Here is a 21,277-nt window from a genome sequence, read left to right on the forward strand (position 1 = left end):
TAAACATTTGTTGTCTAATTTATGAAATTTCTTAGATTTGTCATTTTTGTCCACGACCCATAAATGGGTCCCGACCCACTGCTTGGGAACCAGTGCTCTAGATGAAATAATAAAGCTGATCAAGAACTATGGTGTGGTTTCCCTGTTGGACAACCACACAAAAGAATTGAGTACTTCTTCCACCTCTGGACATAATGCAACGGGCCAGGGGAGATGTCAATGCCATTCGCTTCCATACCGAACTACTCCTCACCATGTATCCTAAAACAGGGGTCTTCAACGTTTTCAGGCCAAGGACCCCTTAGTTTAGAGAGAGATGAAGCAGGGAACCCCACAACCTTTTCTCATAGATTCCATATAGGGTCATCGTTGGACAGCACAATCGTCAGTGTATTTTGGATTCGTGTCAATTTGTTTTTAGATATTTAACCGCTTGAACAGTCATTACTTTTAAACTTGACCTTCTGCTCTTTTTCCCCTCTATACCGAAGCTCTTTGCCGAAAATAGCCGATCTACAAGCTCACAAGCGCGAGGCGTTGTGAGCTTGTGGATCTGCTATTTTTGGCTAAAGTTCTCCCAATATGGACACTGGGGTTCAAGTGGTTAATATAAAAAAGGATAAAAAAAAATATCTCACAAAGATTTGGAGGACCCCCTGTAAGAACTCTGAGGACCCCCTAGGGGTCCCCCCGGACCCCCTGTTGAAGACCCCTGTCCTATAAAACATCTTTGACGTTCCCCCTTCTGTTTCTTCTTCTCCCCCCTCAGCGTCCTGGAATGCCGTCCGGAGCGAGGATGCCCCACCAGGGGGCGCCCATGGGGCCCCCCGGGCCTCCGTACGGCGGCAGCCCGGCGGTGCGGCCCGGCCTGCCCGCCCCGGTGATGGAGCCCAGCCGCAAGAGGCCCGCCCCCTCCCAGCAGAACCAGAACAACCAGCAGCAGCAGCAGACGGTCCAGAACCGGACCAGGAAGTGAGTCTCTGACTGTCTGACCAACCTCTTAACCCATTTAGAGCCTAGAATTAATTAATGCTTTTAGCTATTGAAAAATAGCAGATATATGCGAGCTTGTAGATTTGCTATTTTTGAAAAAACTTGATATATATATATATATATTTTTTTTTTTTGCAAGTCTTTGAATATATCTTTTTGAAAGTGAACATTTGTAACTCAAATATTTGCTCCTGGGGGGTCCCTGATACAATATTTTGAGATGGGGGGGGGGGTCCCTGAAACAATTTTTTTTAGATGGGGGTCCGTGGCCAAATACATGTAGTTTTGGGGGTCCTTGGCATGAAACATTTTGAGAACCACTGACAGAAACATAGTTAAAAAAAAAAAAAACCTTAGCAGGATTTAGAAGACACTTATAGAATCGGGTCAAAATATTCAAAGATTTGCACAAATTTTCAAGAATTTTCAAAAATAGCAGATCTACAAGCTCGCAGAGCGGCACTCGGTGCCGCGCTGTGAGCTTGTATATCTGCTATTTTTTAATATTTAAAGCATAAAATATTGCGTAATAATGTGTTCAGGCCTAAATATTAATAACCACTTCCAACCTGGCTTCTGTATTGTGTTGCATCTGGCATCTAAACATAACATACTGTAGTTAAGACCCCACCTTTTCACTGTAGAGCAGGGGTTCTCAAACCTTTTTAGGCCGTGACCCACAAAATAAACACATTTGAACTGGGGACCACCCCACCCTGACAAACACTTGGACTTGTAGGTATTACATTTAATGTGACTCGGTTCCACAGATAAATATCTACATGCTCACGACGGCTTGCGTTGCGAGGCGTTGTGAGAACCACTGCTGTAGAGCAAGGGGTCTTCAACGTTTTAGCAGAGAGAGAGATCACTAGTTTTGTGTGACAGAGGTTTCTGCCTGACAGTGACGATATTTTAGTGATTATGTTGCGAGGAAAACGTTGAGATAATAGCCATTTTGGTTAGAACTGACTGAAAATGACTTTGTACTTCAAGTTTAAAATGATACTAAATTCCAAATATTATCAAATGATCTTGCGGCACCCCTGGACTGCCGTCGCGGCACCCCAGGGTGCCCTGTCACCCACTTTGAAAACCCCTGCTGTAGAGGACTTGTAGGTTTACTTGTTTTGTGTGTGTGTGTGTGTGTGTGTGTGTGTGTGTGTGTGTTTAGTTTCTCCTCCCTCCTGTTGTGACTGACTGACAGTGAGTTCTTGTTGTCCTAGTCTAGTCTTCTTTGTCCTGTCCTGATGTGTTTTTCTATTTTCTCTTTCTGTTCTCTTTCTGTGGTCTGCGCCGCGGGTCAGTGTAATAACTGGATGAGCGACGCTCTACGAATACCGAACCTATGTAAGGGAACATTTGCAAAAGTATCCAAAATAACTGATCTACAAGCTCACAATGTGTCACGGTTAATTGGCGTGTTGTGAGCTTGTAGATCGGCTGTTTTCACTATTTCTTTAAATGGGGCTCAGGTGGTTTTAAGACAGCTAGAGACAAATAGCACACATTATATACGTTGAAGTTAAAGCTGTACTATGGAAGTTGCTCAATTACTGGTCAGTAGTGGTATTGCTTTTTTCGGACGTATTTCGCCCGCGACCGCCTTCACCTCGCCGATACGCATCTTTAGAGGGGTCTCACGTCCGTCTGCGACCAGGCATTGGGGAGTAACAGGCAAGACTCCAACACCAGCGTAAACACTGTTGCTGAGGCAAGTTACTTCCTGAAGAGACAGCAAGACGCGCTGTGATTGGCCGGTAGTGTACAAGTTGGCCAACGTATATACAACGTATACGGAAAGATGCAGATGACGTAATTTTGCCACGAAATCCGGTCCCCGGCCAGGATCATAGAAAACATATTTACAGAAGGCTTTAGGGGCTGAAATTAACAGAGTGGGTGTTCTAAAACTTTAGCAATTTAATAGTTAGGACAATTTTAAGATTAGTTCTATTGGAAAAGTTACAGAGTATAGCTTTAAATACTGCATAATGGCTTGTTGAGCTTGCAACTCGGCACTGCCTGTGTAACATGGGTTAGAAACCTCCTACAGTATAGACGCCGTCCCATATAGACGCGTACAATCTTTCCTTTTGTTCTTTTTTAGTTTTTCCAGCTTATGTTTACTTTTTTTTATCACGGATTAAAGTTCTCAGTCTGACTGATTTCAGTTGTTTGGTTTCCATAGAATGTATTTTATGGAATCATGTCATGCATCCGAAAATAGGCTCTCTACAAGCTTACAACACGTCTGCAACGCGTTGTAAGCGTGTAGAGAGACTATTCACAGTTATTCGTTATTTTAAGACTTTTTTTTTGTAAAAGTTTTTTTGGGCTTTTATGCCTTTATTAGATAGGACAGTAGACTGGCTTTCTTACTGGCCCTGAGGGCGTCTTACTGGTTATTATTATTAATTATTATTCACTCTATGCCACCTATGCTGTGTCCTGGCACACGCACGCAAATGTACGCGCGCTCGCACATGCACACGCACACACACACACACACACACACACACACACACACACACACACACACACACACACACACACACACACACACACACACAGCGGATGAAATGCCTTTAAGGAGAAGTGTGTGTGGCAGGTACAGTCATTAGGCCAGGAGATCGATATCCGCACTCAGCGGACCTCTGTTTCTCTCGCCGGGCGTTCTCTCCTCTCTCTATCCGTCTCCCCCGCAGCACAATTGATCCACTTGACAATTAAGCAGCCTTGTCAAACAGGTCAGGGGGAAATGTTGTCCTGCGTCGGGCCTCGGCCTCCCAGGGCTGGCTGGCTGGCTGGCAGGCGGCAGTGTTGCCAGATCTAGAAACAAGCCCAAAAGATGAAGCGACTCTTATAGGCCACATGAGCACTTTAAACCTATATACTGTATATACGTACATCAGCTATTTAAAAATATCCGATCTACAAGCTCACAACGCGTCGCATCTTGTAGATGTGCTATTGAAAAATAAATACGTTTAAATAGAATTTGGAATATTTGTTATATTGTTTTTTTTAAACATTCGTCTAACAACACAAATCTGGTAGGGGTTAGGGAGGGACAAATGGATATTCTTTTGGGTCTCCATGACATGAAAATAAGTCCAAAATAAACAACTACACTAAAAAAAACAAGACAAATATTTGTAGTTTCAATATTTACAAGCAACTTCATGGGCGGCAGTAGCTCAGGAGGTGGAGCGGCCGTCTTGGAATCCGAAGGTTCCAGGTTCAGATGTTCGGCTCCAGGTTCGATTTTCGCAAGACACTGAACCGCCGACGGTGTGTGAATGGGTGGATGTGAAGTACACTGTAAAGTGCTGGATAAGAAAAGCGCTATATAAATGCAGTCCATTTAGTGACTAAATGGTTTTCTGTGAATGGACAACATTTTTGTCCATTTACAGAAAAGAAAACCCCAACGTCACTTATAATAAGCAGCCATGGCAACACGGAGGCTGGCTGGCTTTTGTTCGGGCCTGATCAATGTGTCCAGGGTGACACATCTAGGTGACTCTCTCTCTCTCTCTCTCGCTCTCTCTCTTCTGATGTGTGTGTGTGTGTGTGCGTGTGTGTGTGCGTGTGTGTGTCCTCTGGCAACCAGTCAGTTACCCCCCCCCCCCCTCCCTCTGCCAGTACACCCCCCCCACCCCCCAGCCTCCAATGCACTTGATCGTCCCGCTCGTACCCTGGCCAACCGCCGACTGAGTCCAGCAGGCCACCTGTGATTGCGGTGTCATTGAAACCTTCTGCTCTGCAGCCCAAACTCTCTCTCTCTCTCTCTCTCTCTCTCTCTCTCTCTCTCTCTGTCTGTCTGTCCTCCACCAACCCCTGGCTACTGCCACTAAAAATAGGCTGCTTGGCGTCCCGTGTTTAAATTTGCAGATAGTTTGGGATTATCTCACGGCCGTGTGGTCAGAGATGTTTAAGAAAACGACAACAACGCTGCAAAGTCATCGGAAAAAGCGTCTGAGGCCCTCTCACAAAGGTAACGGGTAACGGATTTAAAAAAAAGTTCAAAGCACAGCCTATGCCAGGGGTCTTCAACGTTTTCAGGCCAAGGACCCCTTAGCTGAGAGAGAGATGAAGCAGGGACCCCCCACAACCTTTTCGTAGATTCCATATAGTTTCATTGTTTGACCGCATCAGTGTCTTTTGGATTCATGTCAATTTGTGTTTTCAGATATTTAACCACTTGAACCGTCAGCAATTAATAAACGTGCCCTTTCACTCTGTACTTAGTCTGCTCTTTTTCCCCTCAACACCAAAGACTCTTTGCCGAAAATAGCCGATCTACAAGCTCACAATGCCTCGCAGGCAACGTGAGGGCTTGTGAGCTTTATAGATCTGCTATTTTTGGCTAAAGTTCTCAGAATATGACGTTAGGGTTCAAGTAGTTAATATAAAAAGGAGAAAAAAAGGTTTCTATCACACAAAGATTTGGAGGACCCCCTGTAGTAACTCTGAGGACCCCCTAGGGGTCCCGGACCCCCTGTTGAAGACCCTTGGCCTATGCGTTTCAACTATTAAAGGAGTAGTTCACCCAAAAGAATTGGGGCATCGTATTTTCTATCACCCCACGAAGACTTGATTTCATGGACATTATTTAGTTTTTGTCGCATACCTGAGCCAATATTTTGTAGGAGACTCAAATGCAGAGTCTCCTCCCAGAGACTGCGCCAGTCATCACATTTTTGGCTTAGGAATGTGACAAAAACTAAAACATCTCCATCAATTCAAGGCTTCATGGGGTGTGTAGAAAATAAGTCATCTTTTCAACTACTCTCTTCAGGGCAAATATAAAAATGGGTGATTTTTTAGGCTGCCTCCTTTTATATGTTGGAAGTAGTCACATGATTCATGACTTCACGTCCAGACAGCTGAAGTAAAGGCAGTTTTTAACCGCACAGATTAGGCCACGATTTGCCACCGAAAAGCGCCTGCTGCCGACAGGGAGCCATCGGGAGCTTGTTGGCAAGAGACGCTTGCCGCCGATAGGGCTGTCGGAACCCGTCGATGAAAAACTGAACCTGCTCAGTCTTTTGCCGTCTTTTGCAAGGAGTTGGTAGAATTGAGGTGGCTAGATACTCCTGTAGAGTGGACCTTTAGTTTGCTACTGCTGCAGAACCAAGCCTAAACAAGCTAGAGAGATTCTCCCGTCGCACATTTTAATTAAATACCATATTCTCAATATCAGCTCTTAATTCCTATCCACAACTTTCCAACATCCCATCAAGCATTGCGCAGAAGGTGTTTGGCAGCCGAGGGTGATCTACAAGCTCACAACGGTTGCATCTGCGACGCGACGTGAGCTTGTATGTCTGCTGTTAACCGGAAGCGTCCCGCAGATAAATGCTACAGTAAATTCTCTCGGAAACAGGTGGATACCAATCGACTCCAAAGCAAAGCTAGTAATAGTGCTGTGTTGTTTTGTTGAGAGAAAACACCGCAGGGAGAGGAAAACTCCAGTTGTCAGATTCTGTGGGTGAAACAAGCGACCAGGTCTATGAAAACATGCACAAAAGAAGCGATCAGTTTCACCACTTGAGCTCTATTACATTGGCTATTTTCTAAAAGAATGTGGAAAGCAAGGCCAAATAATCAACTACAGTTCAGAAACAAGACCTAACAAAAGCAACCCGCAACTAGAGATTTTACAGGAAAACAAGACCAAAGTCGCTTATAATGAGCAGACCTGGCAACACTAACAAACCAACACTGCAGGCTACCGGGGTGTCATCTGAAAGCAATGTTCATCGCCTGACTTAAAATGACAAGTTTTCCAACTAATGGTAATGGCAGCAGACTACAACAGACTAGCAGTTTGAAGCAGTTTGAAGCCGTTGGGAGTAGTCTGTTTGGTGTGGACTGGAGACACCTTAACATGACCCGACAGTTCATACATATAACTTGATGGCAATACATTTGTACTTTTACTCAATATCACATTGGCCTAATATCAAACGTTTTACTTGTAACAGAGTATTTTTTATATTGTGGTATCAATAGTTTTACTTAGAGATTCTGAACACACGCTGTGCACAGCTTGTCTGGGTCTTCCTGCACTCTGCTCTGTGTTTGTCTGTGGTTCCAACAAACTCACACTGTTCCCATTATCATTTGTTTCGTCTGTCTCTGTGTGTGTGAAGAAGAATTATTATTTTGGTTTTCTCTGAGAAAACCTGTTGAATGAATGTACAATCTACAACGTGTCCCTCGGAACCACTTCCTCGTCTGTAGGGTCTTCTTCACTCTCTCTCGGTGTTGGTGCAAGGACACACGCACGCACGCACGCACACACACAAGCACACACACGCACGCACACACACAGACACACACACACACACACACACACACACACACACACACACACACACACACACACACACACACACACACACACACACACACGTTTAACATTTAACCCATTAAAAACGGGAAAGCTTCTGTGTCATTTTAGCTGTTAGCGTTGTCTATTAAAAAATAGCAGATATACAAGCTCACAGCGCGCCATTCGTGCCGTGCTGTGAGCTTGTACATCTGCTATTTTTGAACATTTAAAAAAAATGATTTAGAAGGCATTGTAGAATAGACCTCAGGTCAAGAAATTCCTGAACACAAACGATAGTCGATGATGCACAAATTTGGGAAACTCAACGACAAGTGTTTCAGGATACAGATCACAGGTACAGGAAGCAACGTCTCCTCCACACACACGCACGCAAGTGCGTGCGCACACACACACGGCAAAGGAAACTCACGTGCACTCTCCTCTGACATGGTACTTGTTGAGTATCGCCACAACTCTAATCGCAGAACCTTCAAATCCTCCCATCAATTCATAGGAAGCCCGTGGGATTCCCCGGAGCCAATGAGATGCCGGCGAGGCAGATGGACATGAGAGAGCCCCAATCAGATCCCACGCTCGGATCAAAGTAGGAGTTTATTCTGCTGCATGTGTCAGTTTTCAATCATACGTTTGACTACTCTCGCCCTTTGGCCCTTTTTGTCACCTGAGCCATAGCACTCCCCTAGATTGCTCGGGTACATGATAGTCACAGAGCTTTGTTTAAGTCCTAAACGCTGAATGTCCTAAATGCTCTCCTTAATGACAAATACAATGTGTGCCAGTGCATGCTTTGGACTGGAGCATGGCATGATCAAAAGAAAAAACACATTAGCCTTTTCCCAAAATCTTGGAACTGTTAGATGTTTGTTTCTTGCCAGGAGTGTTTCTTGACCATTTTGTCTTGTCATTTTTAAATGTTATCCAAATCCCTTCTTACCCTTTTAGAGTAGGTGTGTGTGTCACTATTTGGCATGCTGCTGTAACCACTTAATAGAGCCTTGAAGTGCCGTGCGTGTTGAATAGCATCTTGGTTTGATCAGATATTAGATAGATAGGTAGCCGGGGTAGAACATTTGCATGAACTTAACATGGCCTCTTGGTTATCTTGCACTTTTACAGACATAACAATTTTGTTTTTGCCACTGAAGTTTTTTTTCTAATGGGTCTGTCGAGTTTTGTTTACAGAAGGGAACTTTACTTAAGACTTAGTAGCGACGGGGAAGAATACAGTTAGTATTGAAGTTATATGACCATAAACATTTTCAAAGAAAAAACATCCAACAAGAAAATGAATCCAAGGCACTCCCTCTTTGATTTAAAGAAATTAAAAAATATAAATTTACCAAGGAAACAGTATGACCAACTCATATCGACCCGATCTAACATTTGGCAAGACCCAAATTAAGAGTGAACATCTGGGGGTCCGTGGAACAACATATTTTGAGATGGGGGTCTGCGGCCAAATACATATCATTTTGGGGGTCCTTGACATGACAAAGTTTGAGAACCACTGATATACGTAGGCCGATTCGACAAATGTCTTCTAAATCCTAACTGTTTTCTGAAAACCCTAGTATTTTGCTATATCAGTGGTTCTCAAACTTTGTCATGTCATGGACCCCCAAAATTATATGTATTTGGCCGCGGACCCCCACCTCAAAACATTTTGTTCCACGGACCCCCAGAAGCAAAGATTTGAATTTGGGTCTTGCCAAATGCTAGATGCAGAATAGATACACGGGTGAGACCATTCTCACAAAGACGCATGCAAGTCACCCCAAGCACTTTACGAGTGTTTCTTATTTGCCCCCCCTCCACTCCTGTCTGTCCGTGGTAAGTATGGCAACACGTACACAATATCATCAATAGAGACAAATGGTAGATATCCTCTCGGGACGTGCACACTTTGGCATTCGTGAATGAAAATCAACACACCACTTTCCAGAGAGGTAATAAAAAACTATGAGGCTATCACTCACTCACCCAGTCCTGGCTGCTGCAATGGCCCTGAGCGGATTCTGATTTGCGCGCGTGTGAGCGTGCGTGTGTGTGTGTGTGCGTGTGTGCGCGTGTGTGTGCGTGCGTGCGTGTGTGTGTGTGCTGAATATATGCCGGGCATGAGATGTGTGTGAGTGTGACAGTTTCTTGGATGTTATAGGTATTTGCTCTCCAGGTGGGATGCCCACCGCATTTTAGAGCACACATACATGCACAGACATGTGTGCACACACACACACACACACACACACACACACACACACACACACACACACACACACACACACACACACACACACACACACACACACACACACACACGCATACAGCTGGGACTGCCTGGATGCTGGATGTGGCCCAGCATTTTAGCAGATGGCCTGGGTGCTACGCTATCAGTCACCATAGTAACATGCTCTCTTTTTCCTCTTTTTCTCTCTTGTCTTTCTGCCCCCCTCTCTTTCTCTCTCTCTCTCTCTCTCTCTCTCTCTCTCTCTCTCTCTCTCTCTCTCTCTGTCTTTAGTGCTAAGAGAAGGAAAATGGCAGACAAGATTCTTCCACAAAGGGTGAGACGCCTATTTGTTACATTTCTGTTTTCTGTTCCGTTTCTTGTATTTTTTACGTATTTATTTTTCTTCTGGGTGATGTGTTGTGATCTGTTGCATGTCGTGCTAATCAGGGGCTATGTTTTGATCTCCTGGGGTCGGTTGGTGGGAGAAAGCGCAGAAGGCCAGATGATTTTTGTGTGCTGTTTACAAATGGAGTAAAGGAGTAGACGCCCAGAATAAATAGATGGTTTAGGTTTGCGTTTTTTTTTTTGCTTCTTTCTCGCATCTTGCTCTGTTGTTGTTGTTGGGAAACAGGGGCTTGCTGATGTATTCTAAAGGCGAATGGGGCAGTCAACGGGGCTTTGTTTAAACCCAGCTCAAAGCCCAGATCACCAGGGAGCAATCGCCACATCGCTACAGGTGAGGCTGCGCGGACCAAAGCCTGTGATTCCTTTAGTCGGAGTCTGAAATCTTTTACTCTCTTTTGTCCTTTACCGCTATGCCACACCATGTAATGGCCAGCACAGTCGGTATAGGGTGGAGGGAGGGGTATGTTCACATACCGTGGCTGTGGCTTTTGCAAACCACACGGAGCCCTTTGATTCGGCGGGTGTCTGGTGTTTTTTGGGGTCTTATCCCCCTAACACGACCCAGACGAGGAGTAGATAGCAGGCAGGCAGGCAGGCGAGGGCTGAGGCGCCACTATATACTCCACAATGACTCAGGGACAAGGGAATGTCTGGCCGGCACCTCAGCCCTGATGAAAGGCGCCGCTGAAAATGAAGATAGAGGTTGGAATGGCATGGAACAATGAGGAAGAGACCCTGAGACGGAGAGAACAAGCTGCTGAAAGGCACACAACATAGGAGAGAGAGAGAATATGATTGTGTCGTATTGTACTTCTGCTTTGGCAATGTAAACGTATGTTTTGTCATGCCAATAAAGCCCTTTGAATTGAAAGAGAGTGAGAGAGAGAAATCACAAGGTGGAAAGCAAAGGGGAGCCAGAGGTAAAGCGGGTTGAGAGAGGAGTGTGAGTGTGTGCCCAGTTTGGTAAGCAGCACTCCATACTCTGAGGACACTCTATGGAAATGAAATGGCTGCTGGACCCAAGCCTGGTTTGGGTCCAACATTTTTGTTGCCCCTTCTTACCAGTTGCCAGAGTTAATTTCATTGACCGAAACCGGGGTGAAAAATGTTCGTCGACTACCTTTTTTTCACTGACGAAAACTAAATAAAAACTAAGCTACAGTATGATGACTAAAACTGAAACAAAAACTACTAGACTAATATGTTAGGGAGGGACTAGTGGAGAAGAGATCCAGTAAACGACAAAGCCCTCTATTGTGGCCGTCTCTCACACAGCGCCCACGGCCCCTTTGATGACTCCTGCCCTGGTGAAGAAAAGACCGCGTTCTCAGAAAGACGTGTTCTAAGAACAGTGGTTCTCAGTTTTTTTTGGGTTTTTTTTTAAATTAAAAAACTCTGAGAGTGTACAAAGGGAACCGATTCACATTTCACTCTCGGAGATACAGACCTGTACGGGTCTATTTTGGAACCCTTGAGGGGTCCCTGGACCCCACTTTCTGTTCAAAGAAAGAGGGACGGTGGCTGTGTGGGGGGATATGAATTCAATGAATCTGTTAAGAGGAACGTAGCTGTGTCGCGTTAGACTTGAACCGCTTTAACCATTATTTGTCATTTTATGTTTGGTTGCGCTCGGGTGTTGCGCTCTGAAAATAGCCGATCTGCACGCTCACAACGCGTTGAGCTGCGACGTGTTGTGAGCTTGTCGATCGGCTATTTTCAGCATGCAACCAAGTGCAAAAGTGTTTAAGTGGTTAACAACTTTACTCATAGGCCAATTCTCAGTGAAAACCTCTGTGTTAATTTAACCCGTTGCTGATTCAAAAAATGACTGCTAAACTAGTAGTTCTCAAACATCATGTCAAAGAACCCCAAAATGATATACAGTATCTGGACGTGGACTCCCAAATTGAAAATGTTGTGAGCCAGGGAACCCCAGACGAGAATATTTGTGTAAAAAAAAATCTTAACGATTAAACCTTTTTCAAATACATTTGAAAAAATGTTTCAAAATAGCAGATGTACCCATGTAGTACAAGAAATGTGTGCAAGGTTTCAGCCCCATCAGAGCTCCATTGACTAGCTTCATTATAACATTACAGTGAATTATTTCAAAAAGTATTAAAAATATCTATGAATTCTTAGAGGAGGTACTGGCAGTGTGCACAAAGAATGTGCATGGTGCTGGGGCGCCTGCTGGCCTACTGGTCCAGGCGCATACCACTTAGGCATTGCCACATAGGCATGGATGCCTGGCGGGCGGCGGCGTCGCAGGTTCGATTCCCGATCCGGACGACCTTTGCCGCATGTCACTCCCCGTCTCTCCCCCCATTTTCTGTCAGTCTACTGTCCTATCCAATAAAGGCATAACAGCCCAAAAACAAATCTTAAAAAAAAAAAAATCGCCATCTCATCCATTAGCTTTTAGTTGTCGTGTGTCTCATACATCACTAATTGTTCACATAACACATCATAAAAGAGCTTGTGCCCTTGACAGCCAGGTACTCAAATATATATACCGGTAAACGAAAAACCAAAACCTTTCATTCGTGATGTAAACACTCCACCATGTCCTCCACTATTCTTCTCACAAAGACGCTTCGGTGTATCAAGGACCCATTAACACAGAACACATTGAAATTAGAGATGTTACCGATCAATCGGCAATGGATCGGATCGGGCCGATCAAAGCGTGATCGGCAATAATCAGTGGTTTAGATCAAAAGGTAAATTCACCGATCCGATCCGATCGGTGCATCCGATCAACCAGCCGTTCAGTATGCCCACTTGAGGCCATTTTGGGGTATTGATTTCCACAGTGCTGAAGGAATAATTAGTTACTGCTATGATAATAAATACATAGTAATGCTGGTAAATAACTATAAGGCAAATATATAAATGAATTCATGAGTGAATTAATTAATTAAAGTTAAAACATTAACATTTAGAAAATATAAATAATATATAAATAAAAACTTGATCGGATCGGTGATTGATCGGTATCGGGTGATCAAACTTTTGTGATCGGTGCTCGGTGATCGGTTCCAAAAAACCTGATCGGACCATCAAATACCTACTTATTTTTTTGCTGTGACTAATAAAGGCCTGGGACAGAACTTCAAAATGCGTAAATGCAGAGTACAGCAGTATGATGTGTCACCCTAATGGCCTTACCTAGCATATAACAGGGGTCTTCAACGTTTTCAGACCAAGGACCCCTTATAGTCGGGGGCCTCAGGGAGATAGAATGGTAATTCCGTACTAATCAGTCTAAAAGCGCCAAATTTTGCACAGATGTAGCCCAGGGCATGCTCTAATGATTTAGCTAGGGCGCCCGAGTGGGCGACCTTCGGGGTCGCCACAGCGGCCAAATCAAGTTGGGCTCCCATCGACTTTCTATACAGGAGGAAAATACCAAGAAAAACTTTTTTTTTCTGGCTATTTAAGTAGGATGTGAGGGGTCTAACTAGGGGTTTGTCATGATGCTGAATCCATTGCAAGCATTTGTTTTGCACAAAAAACATTCCTTGGGCTACAAATGGCCACAACCTTTTCATAGATTCCATATAGTTTCATCGTTTGACAGCACGATCATCAGTGTATTTTGGATTCATGGCATTGTGAGCTTGTAGATCTGCTATTTTTGGCTACAGTTCTCAGAATATGGACACTAGGGTTCAAGTTGTTAATATAAAAAGGATTGGAAGATTTGGAGGACCCCCTGTAGTAACTCTGAGGACCCCCTAGGGGTCCCAGACCCGCTGTTGAAGACCCCTGGCATATAACAATGGACATAATTGGGTACTATTTTAGCGGCACAGAACAATGTCTTGATGTGATGCTGTGAGCGCCTTGGACACTTAAAACCACAGCTTCCGTATTGTGGGAAATTAAGCTTTCGAAAAGAAATAGCAGATCGACAAGATTGCAGAAAGTAACAGTTTTGGACACCTGCCAGAGACAAGATGGATGATGTTTTTAATTCTGCCCTGGGAATATGTGAGATTTATTATTAATAGTAGTATTATTATTACAATGGTATTTTCAGTAGCATTAGGCTTAGCCTATACATTCCGTACAAATACAAGTAGGCCTACGTAGCAGCAGAAGGGGTGACTTGGTGTTTGGCCACATATTGTTTGATCCCAGACAGTAACCAGTAGACTAGAGCCTGTATTCATCTATATTTCAATATCCTCCAGGCAAGACGCTGAACCCCTACATGCACTCGGGGTACGAACGGCAATTGGCCCCTCACCAGACTGCTCCCTCTAGTCAAGTGCATACATATTGCATGTGTGTCGGTACAGTAGTAGCATCTGCGGAGGAAAACATATTCTTCCAGTCAGCTGGTGTTTTGTACTACTAGACTGATATTCTTAAAGGTAGGGTAAGTGATATTCTTTTTTAGGTCAAAACAAAAGTATATTTTTATTAAAAAGGTTAAATCACTATATATTCTGATAGTATTCGTTCCTATAGAGTGTTTTGTTCAGTCACATGGGTTCCCTGTCTCTCGAGCACTTTGATAAACAGAAAATACATTTCCAGGTAGAGGACAACATTTCAGCCAATCAGGAGAGAGTACCCATTTATCAGCTTCATTTTATATGTTGTTCCAGTTCCAATTTTCAGTCATCACTTCCAATTTCACTTGTTTAATCTGTGTCCTGTCCGAGTTCTCTATCCTGATTGGATAAAATTGGTGCCCCGACCTGAAAATGTATTTCCTCGTTAATAAAGAGCTGGAGAGACATGGAGACTCCTGTTACTGAACAAACACTCTACAGCGATCAGCAATACCAGATTATAGAGCTATTTAACACTTATTCTAACCAAAGAAAATCACGGATCCTACCTTTTAAATAATGACAAACATGAGAGGGAGAGGAATGTGAGACCAGGGCGCTGTGGGGATGGCATTAACCTTGAATCAGCTTGGACTGATGTGGAGTGAAATCGTTCCTTGACCCGATGCAGCGTTGTGCATAGTATAGCATCCCCGGCGTCGGGCTTTGTTTGATATTACTTGAGGAGAAGGGAGATGTAATATTCATGTGATGAGGAAGAAAGGGACACATGAGAAAATCTCCACTGCTCCTTCTGAACTTGATCATTAACTCCACGTGTATATTGATGGACCCCGGCGCTAAGATCTGAATAAAGAAAATGTTCGATGCGAGCCTTTAGAGATGTACCTATACCAGTGTGCAATTTAAACAAATCTAGAACTGTGGTTCTCACAGTTGTGTTCAGGGACCATCTGGGTTCCTTGAGGGGGTTCCAAATGGACCCTTACAGGTCTGTAACTCAGAAAGTGTACAAATGGAACCAAGTAAGAGTATAAAAAAGTTGTGCATCGTCAGCTGAAGCATTCAAAATATGACTGTAAATGAAACATCATCATGTGATAAATTATGTGGTATCCGATTGTCATAGACTGACATTTCCGATTCTGGTATTGGTATCGGAACAACTTTAGGAGGCGAGCCGCTAAAGTGTGTTTCTTTCTTGTCTCACCCCCCCTTCCTCCCAGATCCGTGAACTGGTCCCTGAGTCGCAGGCCTACATGGACCTACTGGCCTTTGAGCGCAAGCTGGACCAGACCATCATGAGAAAACGTGTGGACATCCAGGAGGCTCTGAAAAGACCAATGAAGGTATCCCGACTCACATGTAGTTCAGGTCAGGGGTTGTTAGAGGGGGGCTGCCAAATCTTTGTTTGATAGGATTTATTTTTTTACATTAACCAATTGAATCTTATAGTATCCCTATTCTGAGAAGGACTATAGCGACAAAGAAGAAAATAGCAGATCTATAAGCTTGTACAAGCAATAGTTTTACCATATTTGATACTTGCTTTGGCAATGTAAAACAAGGGTCTTCAACAGGGGAGTCCGGGACCCCTAGGGCGTCCTCAGAGTTACTACCGGGGGGTCCTCCAAATCTTTTTGTGATAGAACGTTTTTTTCTAGCGTCCATATTCTGAGAACTTTAGCCAAATATAGCAGATCTACAAGCTCACAACGCCCCGCGCTGCGAAGTGTTGTGAGCTTGTAGATCGGCTATTTTCTGCAAAAAGCTTTGGTGTAGAGGGGGAAAAGAGCAGAGTTTATTACGTGTTGACGGTTCAAGTGGTTAAATGTCTAAAAACACAAATTGACATGAATCCAAAACACTCTGATGATCTTGCTGTCAAACGATGAAACGATATGGAATCTACAATAGGTTGTGCTCTCTCTCAGCGAATGGGTCCTTGGCCTGAAAACGTTGAAGACCTCTGATGTAAAAGAATGTTTTTGTCGTGCCAATGAATCTCCTTTGAATTGCATTGTAATTGTGTGTGTGTGGTGTGTGTGCTTGTGTCAGCAGCAGAAACGTAAACTGAGGCTGTACATCTCCAACACCTTCAACCCCGCCAAACCCGACGCGGACGACTCGGACGGCAGCATTGCATCATGGGAACTGCGCGTAGAGGGGAAGCTGCTCGACGATGTGAGTTGTGGTCTTTCATGAAATAATAATACTAAATAACAAATAATACGACGAAATAACAAAAAGTTAACTTTAATAGCTTCTGCAGCTATTTATTTTGATGAAAATGAGTGGCACATGAGACAAATAGGGCGAACGGATGACTTTTTTACATTATATTATATTATAATCATTATCACCCATACTTTTGTTGTTGCAGAGGTTGATTAGCCCAATAAAAGTGAGAAAGTATCTGCATGGTTCATTTTAGATTTTAGCTACAGTACATGTACAGTATATAGCAACATATGTTTTTCAGAAGCCACCAAGGCTGGTAACAAAGCGTGTCGTGGGTTCGAGTCCCGATCCCGACGACCTTTGCAGCGTGTCACCCCCCAATCGCTCGCCCCATTTCCATTGATCACTACAGTGACAGACAAAACCTCAAAAGTAGCAGAAACACAAGCTTTCGAGCTTATACTGTAGATCTGCTAGTTTTGCTTACATTTGAATTCGAATACAGAAAACTAACAGATTTGGACATAATAACAATAATCATAATATAATATAAAATGCACTCTAATGCTGCATTCACACTACAGATATATAGTTGAACGTTTTGCTTGCTTGGTCAATGTTATCTCAATGGAAACCAGCTTTAAAGATACAGGACATACACAGAACAAAGCTTTGAAAGCTTTAAAGCTGGTTTCCATTGAGATAACATTGACCAAGCAAGCAAAACGTTCAACTATATATCTGTAGTGTGAATGAGGCATAACACTCCTAAATAGCATAAGTGTAGTTACCTCACATCCTGTGTATTGGGGTAAATCCGAAAAGTATCCTGAGGTCATAATCCTTCCACTCGGTATAAAGAAAATGTGCCGACGTTTGATGTTTGGAGCTTCTCTGGGTTGTGTTTGGCCACCGGTCCAGTGTGGTTGGTAGCAGTGCAGAGCTCCACCACACAGCTCTGGTTGAGACCACTTCAGAGAGAGGGGGAAAACTACCGTACTGAATGAAACGAAATGACTGACGTCTGTTGAGTAACGTTGTTTATACCAAGGGTTCCCAAACTTTTCAGGCCGCAAAATAATGATATTTGAACTGAGGGGACCCCACACTCTGACAAGTATTCAGAATTGTAGACATTGCATTTAGTTTGACTCTGTTCCACAGATAAACATTGTGAAAATAGCCTTTCTACAAGCTCACAAGGCGTTGTGTGCTTGTAGTTTGGCTATTTTCACAATGTTTGCCCCTTTCTTACGTAATATTTGACAATTTGGCCAATTTGGTGTTAAAAAGGTCTTCAAACTCATGTCACTTTTGTCACAGATACCCTGTATACACTTATACGTTATGTTGGTTTGTTTACTGTTGAGTGAGAAAACTCAACAGTAAATAATTAATTATAAGAGTCCCCCCCCGGGTCCCCCAGTAATGGAAACACTGGTTTACATGGTGCAGCAAGGGGGGTAAAAGGCGAATTGGTCCTTGTAGCGTTTGTTTAGCACAGTAAAGACTGACTTCAAATGCTCTCGATATTCACGGACCGGTTCGTAGCCAATAAGCATAAAGCCAACCTGCCGCCAGGCCAGCCCACAGTAGTGGTTGGAGGCGTTTAGGTTTCAACAGACCACAAATATTTCTCGCATGGAGCTCTAAGGCATTGGTTCTCAAAGTACGGGGACCATTTGAACCACATTTTATGCTTTGGCTATTCAAAAATAGCAGATGTACAAGCTTGTGAACTTGTAGATCTATCAATTTTGGGGTCCTTAGCGCGATGCTCTTGATGTTCACTGCTCTGGTAGCCAGGGGTGTCGCGCCAAATTCTAGGCCCTGGGTACAAGGATTCACTGCGGGCTTGTGCTTTAACTATTGAAATATAGCAGATATACAAGCTTGTGCCGCACTGCGAGCTTGTAGATCTGCTATTTTTGAAAAATCGTGAAAAAAAGTCTTTGAATATTTCAAATCCTTCTAAGGTTTTTTGAAGAAAAAAAAATATGTTTCTGTGTCAGCGGTGCTCAAAATGTTTCATGTGAAGGACCCCCAAAATTATATGTATTTGGCCACGGACCCCCATCTCAAAATATTTTGTTCCAGCGACCCTCCCAGAAGCAAAATTTTAGTTACAAATGTTCGCTTAAAAAATACATATATTCAAAGATTTGATTTGCACACATTTTCCTGACTTTTCAAAAATAGCAGATCTACAAGCTCGCAGTGCGGCACTCTGTGCTACGCGGTGATCTGCTATTTTTCGATAGCTGGAGGCCCTCCACCTTGGGCCCTAGTAACTCAGTCCCACTTTTCCTCCCCTTGTGACGCCCCTGCTCGTAGCCCCCAAAGCCATCCTATACCGCCAGGCCAGCAGGCCGGTAGGATGGTGGAGGCTTCTAGGTTTCACAGAAACCACAGATATTTCTGGTGGAGCTCTTAAGGAAGTGGACCCTGAGAATGTCTTGTCTTTTCTCTTGGGTCTCTGAGCTCATTGGTCCCCTGAGGTTTGAAGTCTCTTAATGAGAAATGTTGCTATGGCCGGAACTACAACAACAACTGTGTACTTTTTCATTCACTACTTCACCCTTTGCTGTCCTATTGTGTCATCTGATAAACTGATGATTTATTGAATATGGGAAGGGGGAAAATACGCTGTATGGAGATGTGCTCTACATCAAAATATTTTGACATTCAGTGTATCTTTGACCTATGTAGGGAGGGATACATATCAATAGTAGTAACAAAATCAGGCTTTTGGGAACACCCAGGACAGTTTTTGAATTTCTTCATTCAGTATTTAGATATTTGATATTCATTTCCCCCCATGTTTCTTGTTTCATACCATTTTTCATTGATTTCTATTAATCTTTTGGGGAAATGAAAATTATTAAATACAATAAAAGATTATAAAAAATTAAGTTATGGAAAAAACACGGCCTGCTCACGTATTCGGAGGGTGTCACCAGAAAAAAGGACAGTTGTTTTCATTGAATGTATCATGGTTAAAATGGAGTTTGAAGTTATAATGGGTTTGTATAGGAAGGTCCTGGAAGGGGGGAATTGAATATCAAATATCTAAACTGAATGAAGAAATTCAAAAACTGTCCTGGGTGTTCCCAAAAGCCTGATTAGACGATAAAATGACAAAAGGTTTTTGAAAAGTGAAATATCCCTTTAACCTGTGTTATTATTTGTATTAGTCAGGGAATGACAAGCAGCAAATGTCGGGAATGCTCAGGAATCAAACCCGATTAGCCTATGTCAGGGGTGGGCAACTTGGGGTGGGCCACAATGCATATTGTTCTACTTTGTCTTTCTAGTATCTCATACAAAAGAAGCAAAAATAGAAGATCTACAAGCTCAAAACGCGTCGCACTGCGACACGTTTTGAGCTTGTAGATCTGCTATTTTTGCTTCTTTTGAATTGGAAACATGAATAATTTTCTGTTATTTTTTCATTGGAATCCTGAAATGTACAATTGTATTTAATTACATTTTGAGCTTGTAGATCTGCTATTTTTGCTTCTTTTGAATTGGAAACATGAATAATTTTCTGTTATTTTTTCATTGGAATCCTGAAATGTACAATTGTATTTAATTTCAAATGCATTTAGTTATACTCATGTAGACTTTATGAACCTAAATACAAATATGTTGGATATGAAAAAAAGACTAACATTTTAGTACTACTATACTAGTCATTAAGCTACTAAGATAGACTGAAGTAATTAAAACGGTCATGTTTGCATGTTTGGAATTGTAACAGCTGAAATCAATAATATATCAGCATTCTGATATTAACCTGCGGGCCGCATTTAGTGAAGGTGGGGGTCGCATGTGGCCCCTGGGCCGCCAGTTGCCCATGTATGGCCTATCTGGTACAGGATGTGCCTTATCCACTCAGCCCATCGCTGCCCCTGCTCCATAAATATTGTGATAATACTCTTTTTTCCCCCCACATTGTTAAACACTACCATAACTGGGAAATTAAACTTTAACTCTATTCTTTAGCTTTATTTGTTGCATTTTTTTTTAAAGATTTGTTTTTGGGCTTTTATACCTTTATTGGATAGTAGACTGACAGGAAATGAGGGGAGAGACGGGGAGTGACATGCGGCAAAGGTCGTCCGGATCGGGAATCGAACCGTATATAGTAGTACAGTACGCATGTGTGGTCGTATGCACACGAGTGTGTTGTACAACTATATGTCAGTGGTTCTCAAAGTGGCGTCTGGGGACCCCCAGGGGTCCTTGAGGGGTTTCCTGGGGGAACATTTTTCAACATGGAAACGATTATGCAAAGCAATTGCGATTATCTCTAATAATTGCAATTAGATTATGTCATAATTGTGACAGGCCTATTCGTGATGTGTGCACACATAAATCTCTTTCTTTCTCTCTTCCTCTCTCTCTCTCTCTCTCTCTCTCCCTCTCTCTCTCTCTCCCTGTCCTCTCCACAGCCTGGGAAACAGAAGAGGAAGTTCTCCTCGTTCTTCAAGAGCTTGGTGATAGAGCTGGACAAAGACCTGTACGGTCCTGACAACCACCTGGTAGAGGTAGCATCCTACATCCACGCTGTCCTTCTCTTTGTGTACAGAAAGACACTTAAATTGGCCTTACACTAGCAGATGATCGGGGCATTGAAATCTGGTATCATCACACACTACAGCAGGGGTCTTCAACAGATCGAGGACCCCTTAGTTGAGAGAGAGATGAAGCAGGGACCCCCACAACCTTTTCGTAGATTCCATATAGTTTCATCGTTTGACAGCACAATCATCACTGTATTTTGGATTCATGTCAATTTGT

The 21,277-nt window shown here is 43.2% G+C and overlaps 1 protein-coding gene across 4 annotated transcripts in view; it reads left to right on the plus strand.

The window, feature by feature from the left end:
• smarcd3b (SWI/SNF related BAF chromatin remodeling complex subunit D3b) overlaps positions 1–21,277 on the plus strand; it is a 66,074-nt gene that overhangs the window by 24,489 nt on the left and 20,308 nt on the right. For 2 of the 4 annotated variants that reach the window (XM_080752211.1, XM_080752213.1), the window contains exons 2-6: positions 770–972; positions 9,873–9,915; positions 15,520–15,642; positions 16,352–16,477; positions 20,929–21,024. In XM_080752211.1, coding sequence (XP_080608337.1) covers positions 770–972; positions 9,873–9,915; positions 15,520–15,642; positions 16,352–16,477; positions 20,929–21,024 — 591 coding nt within the window. The remainder of the gene's footprint in view (positions 1–769; positions 973–9,872; positions 9,916–15,519; positions 15,643–16,351; positions 16,478–20,928; positions 21,025–21,277) is intronic. The other 2 variants (XM_080752212.1, XM_080752214.1) reach the window with 1 other exon arrangement.

This window comes from Nannobrachium achirus (genome assembly GCF_963921795.1).
Source record: "Nannobrachium achirus genome assembly, chromosome: 21".
Classification (NCBI taxonomy): domain Eukaryota; kingdom Metazoa; phylum Chordata; class Actinopteri; order Myctophiformes; family Myctophidae; genus Nannobrachium; species Nannobrachium achirus.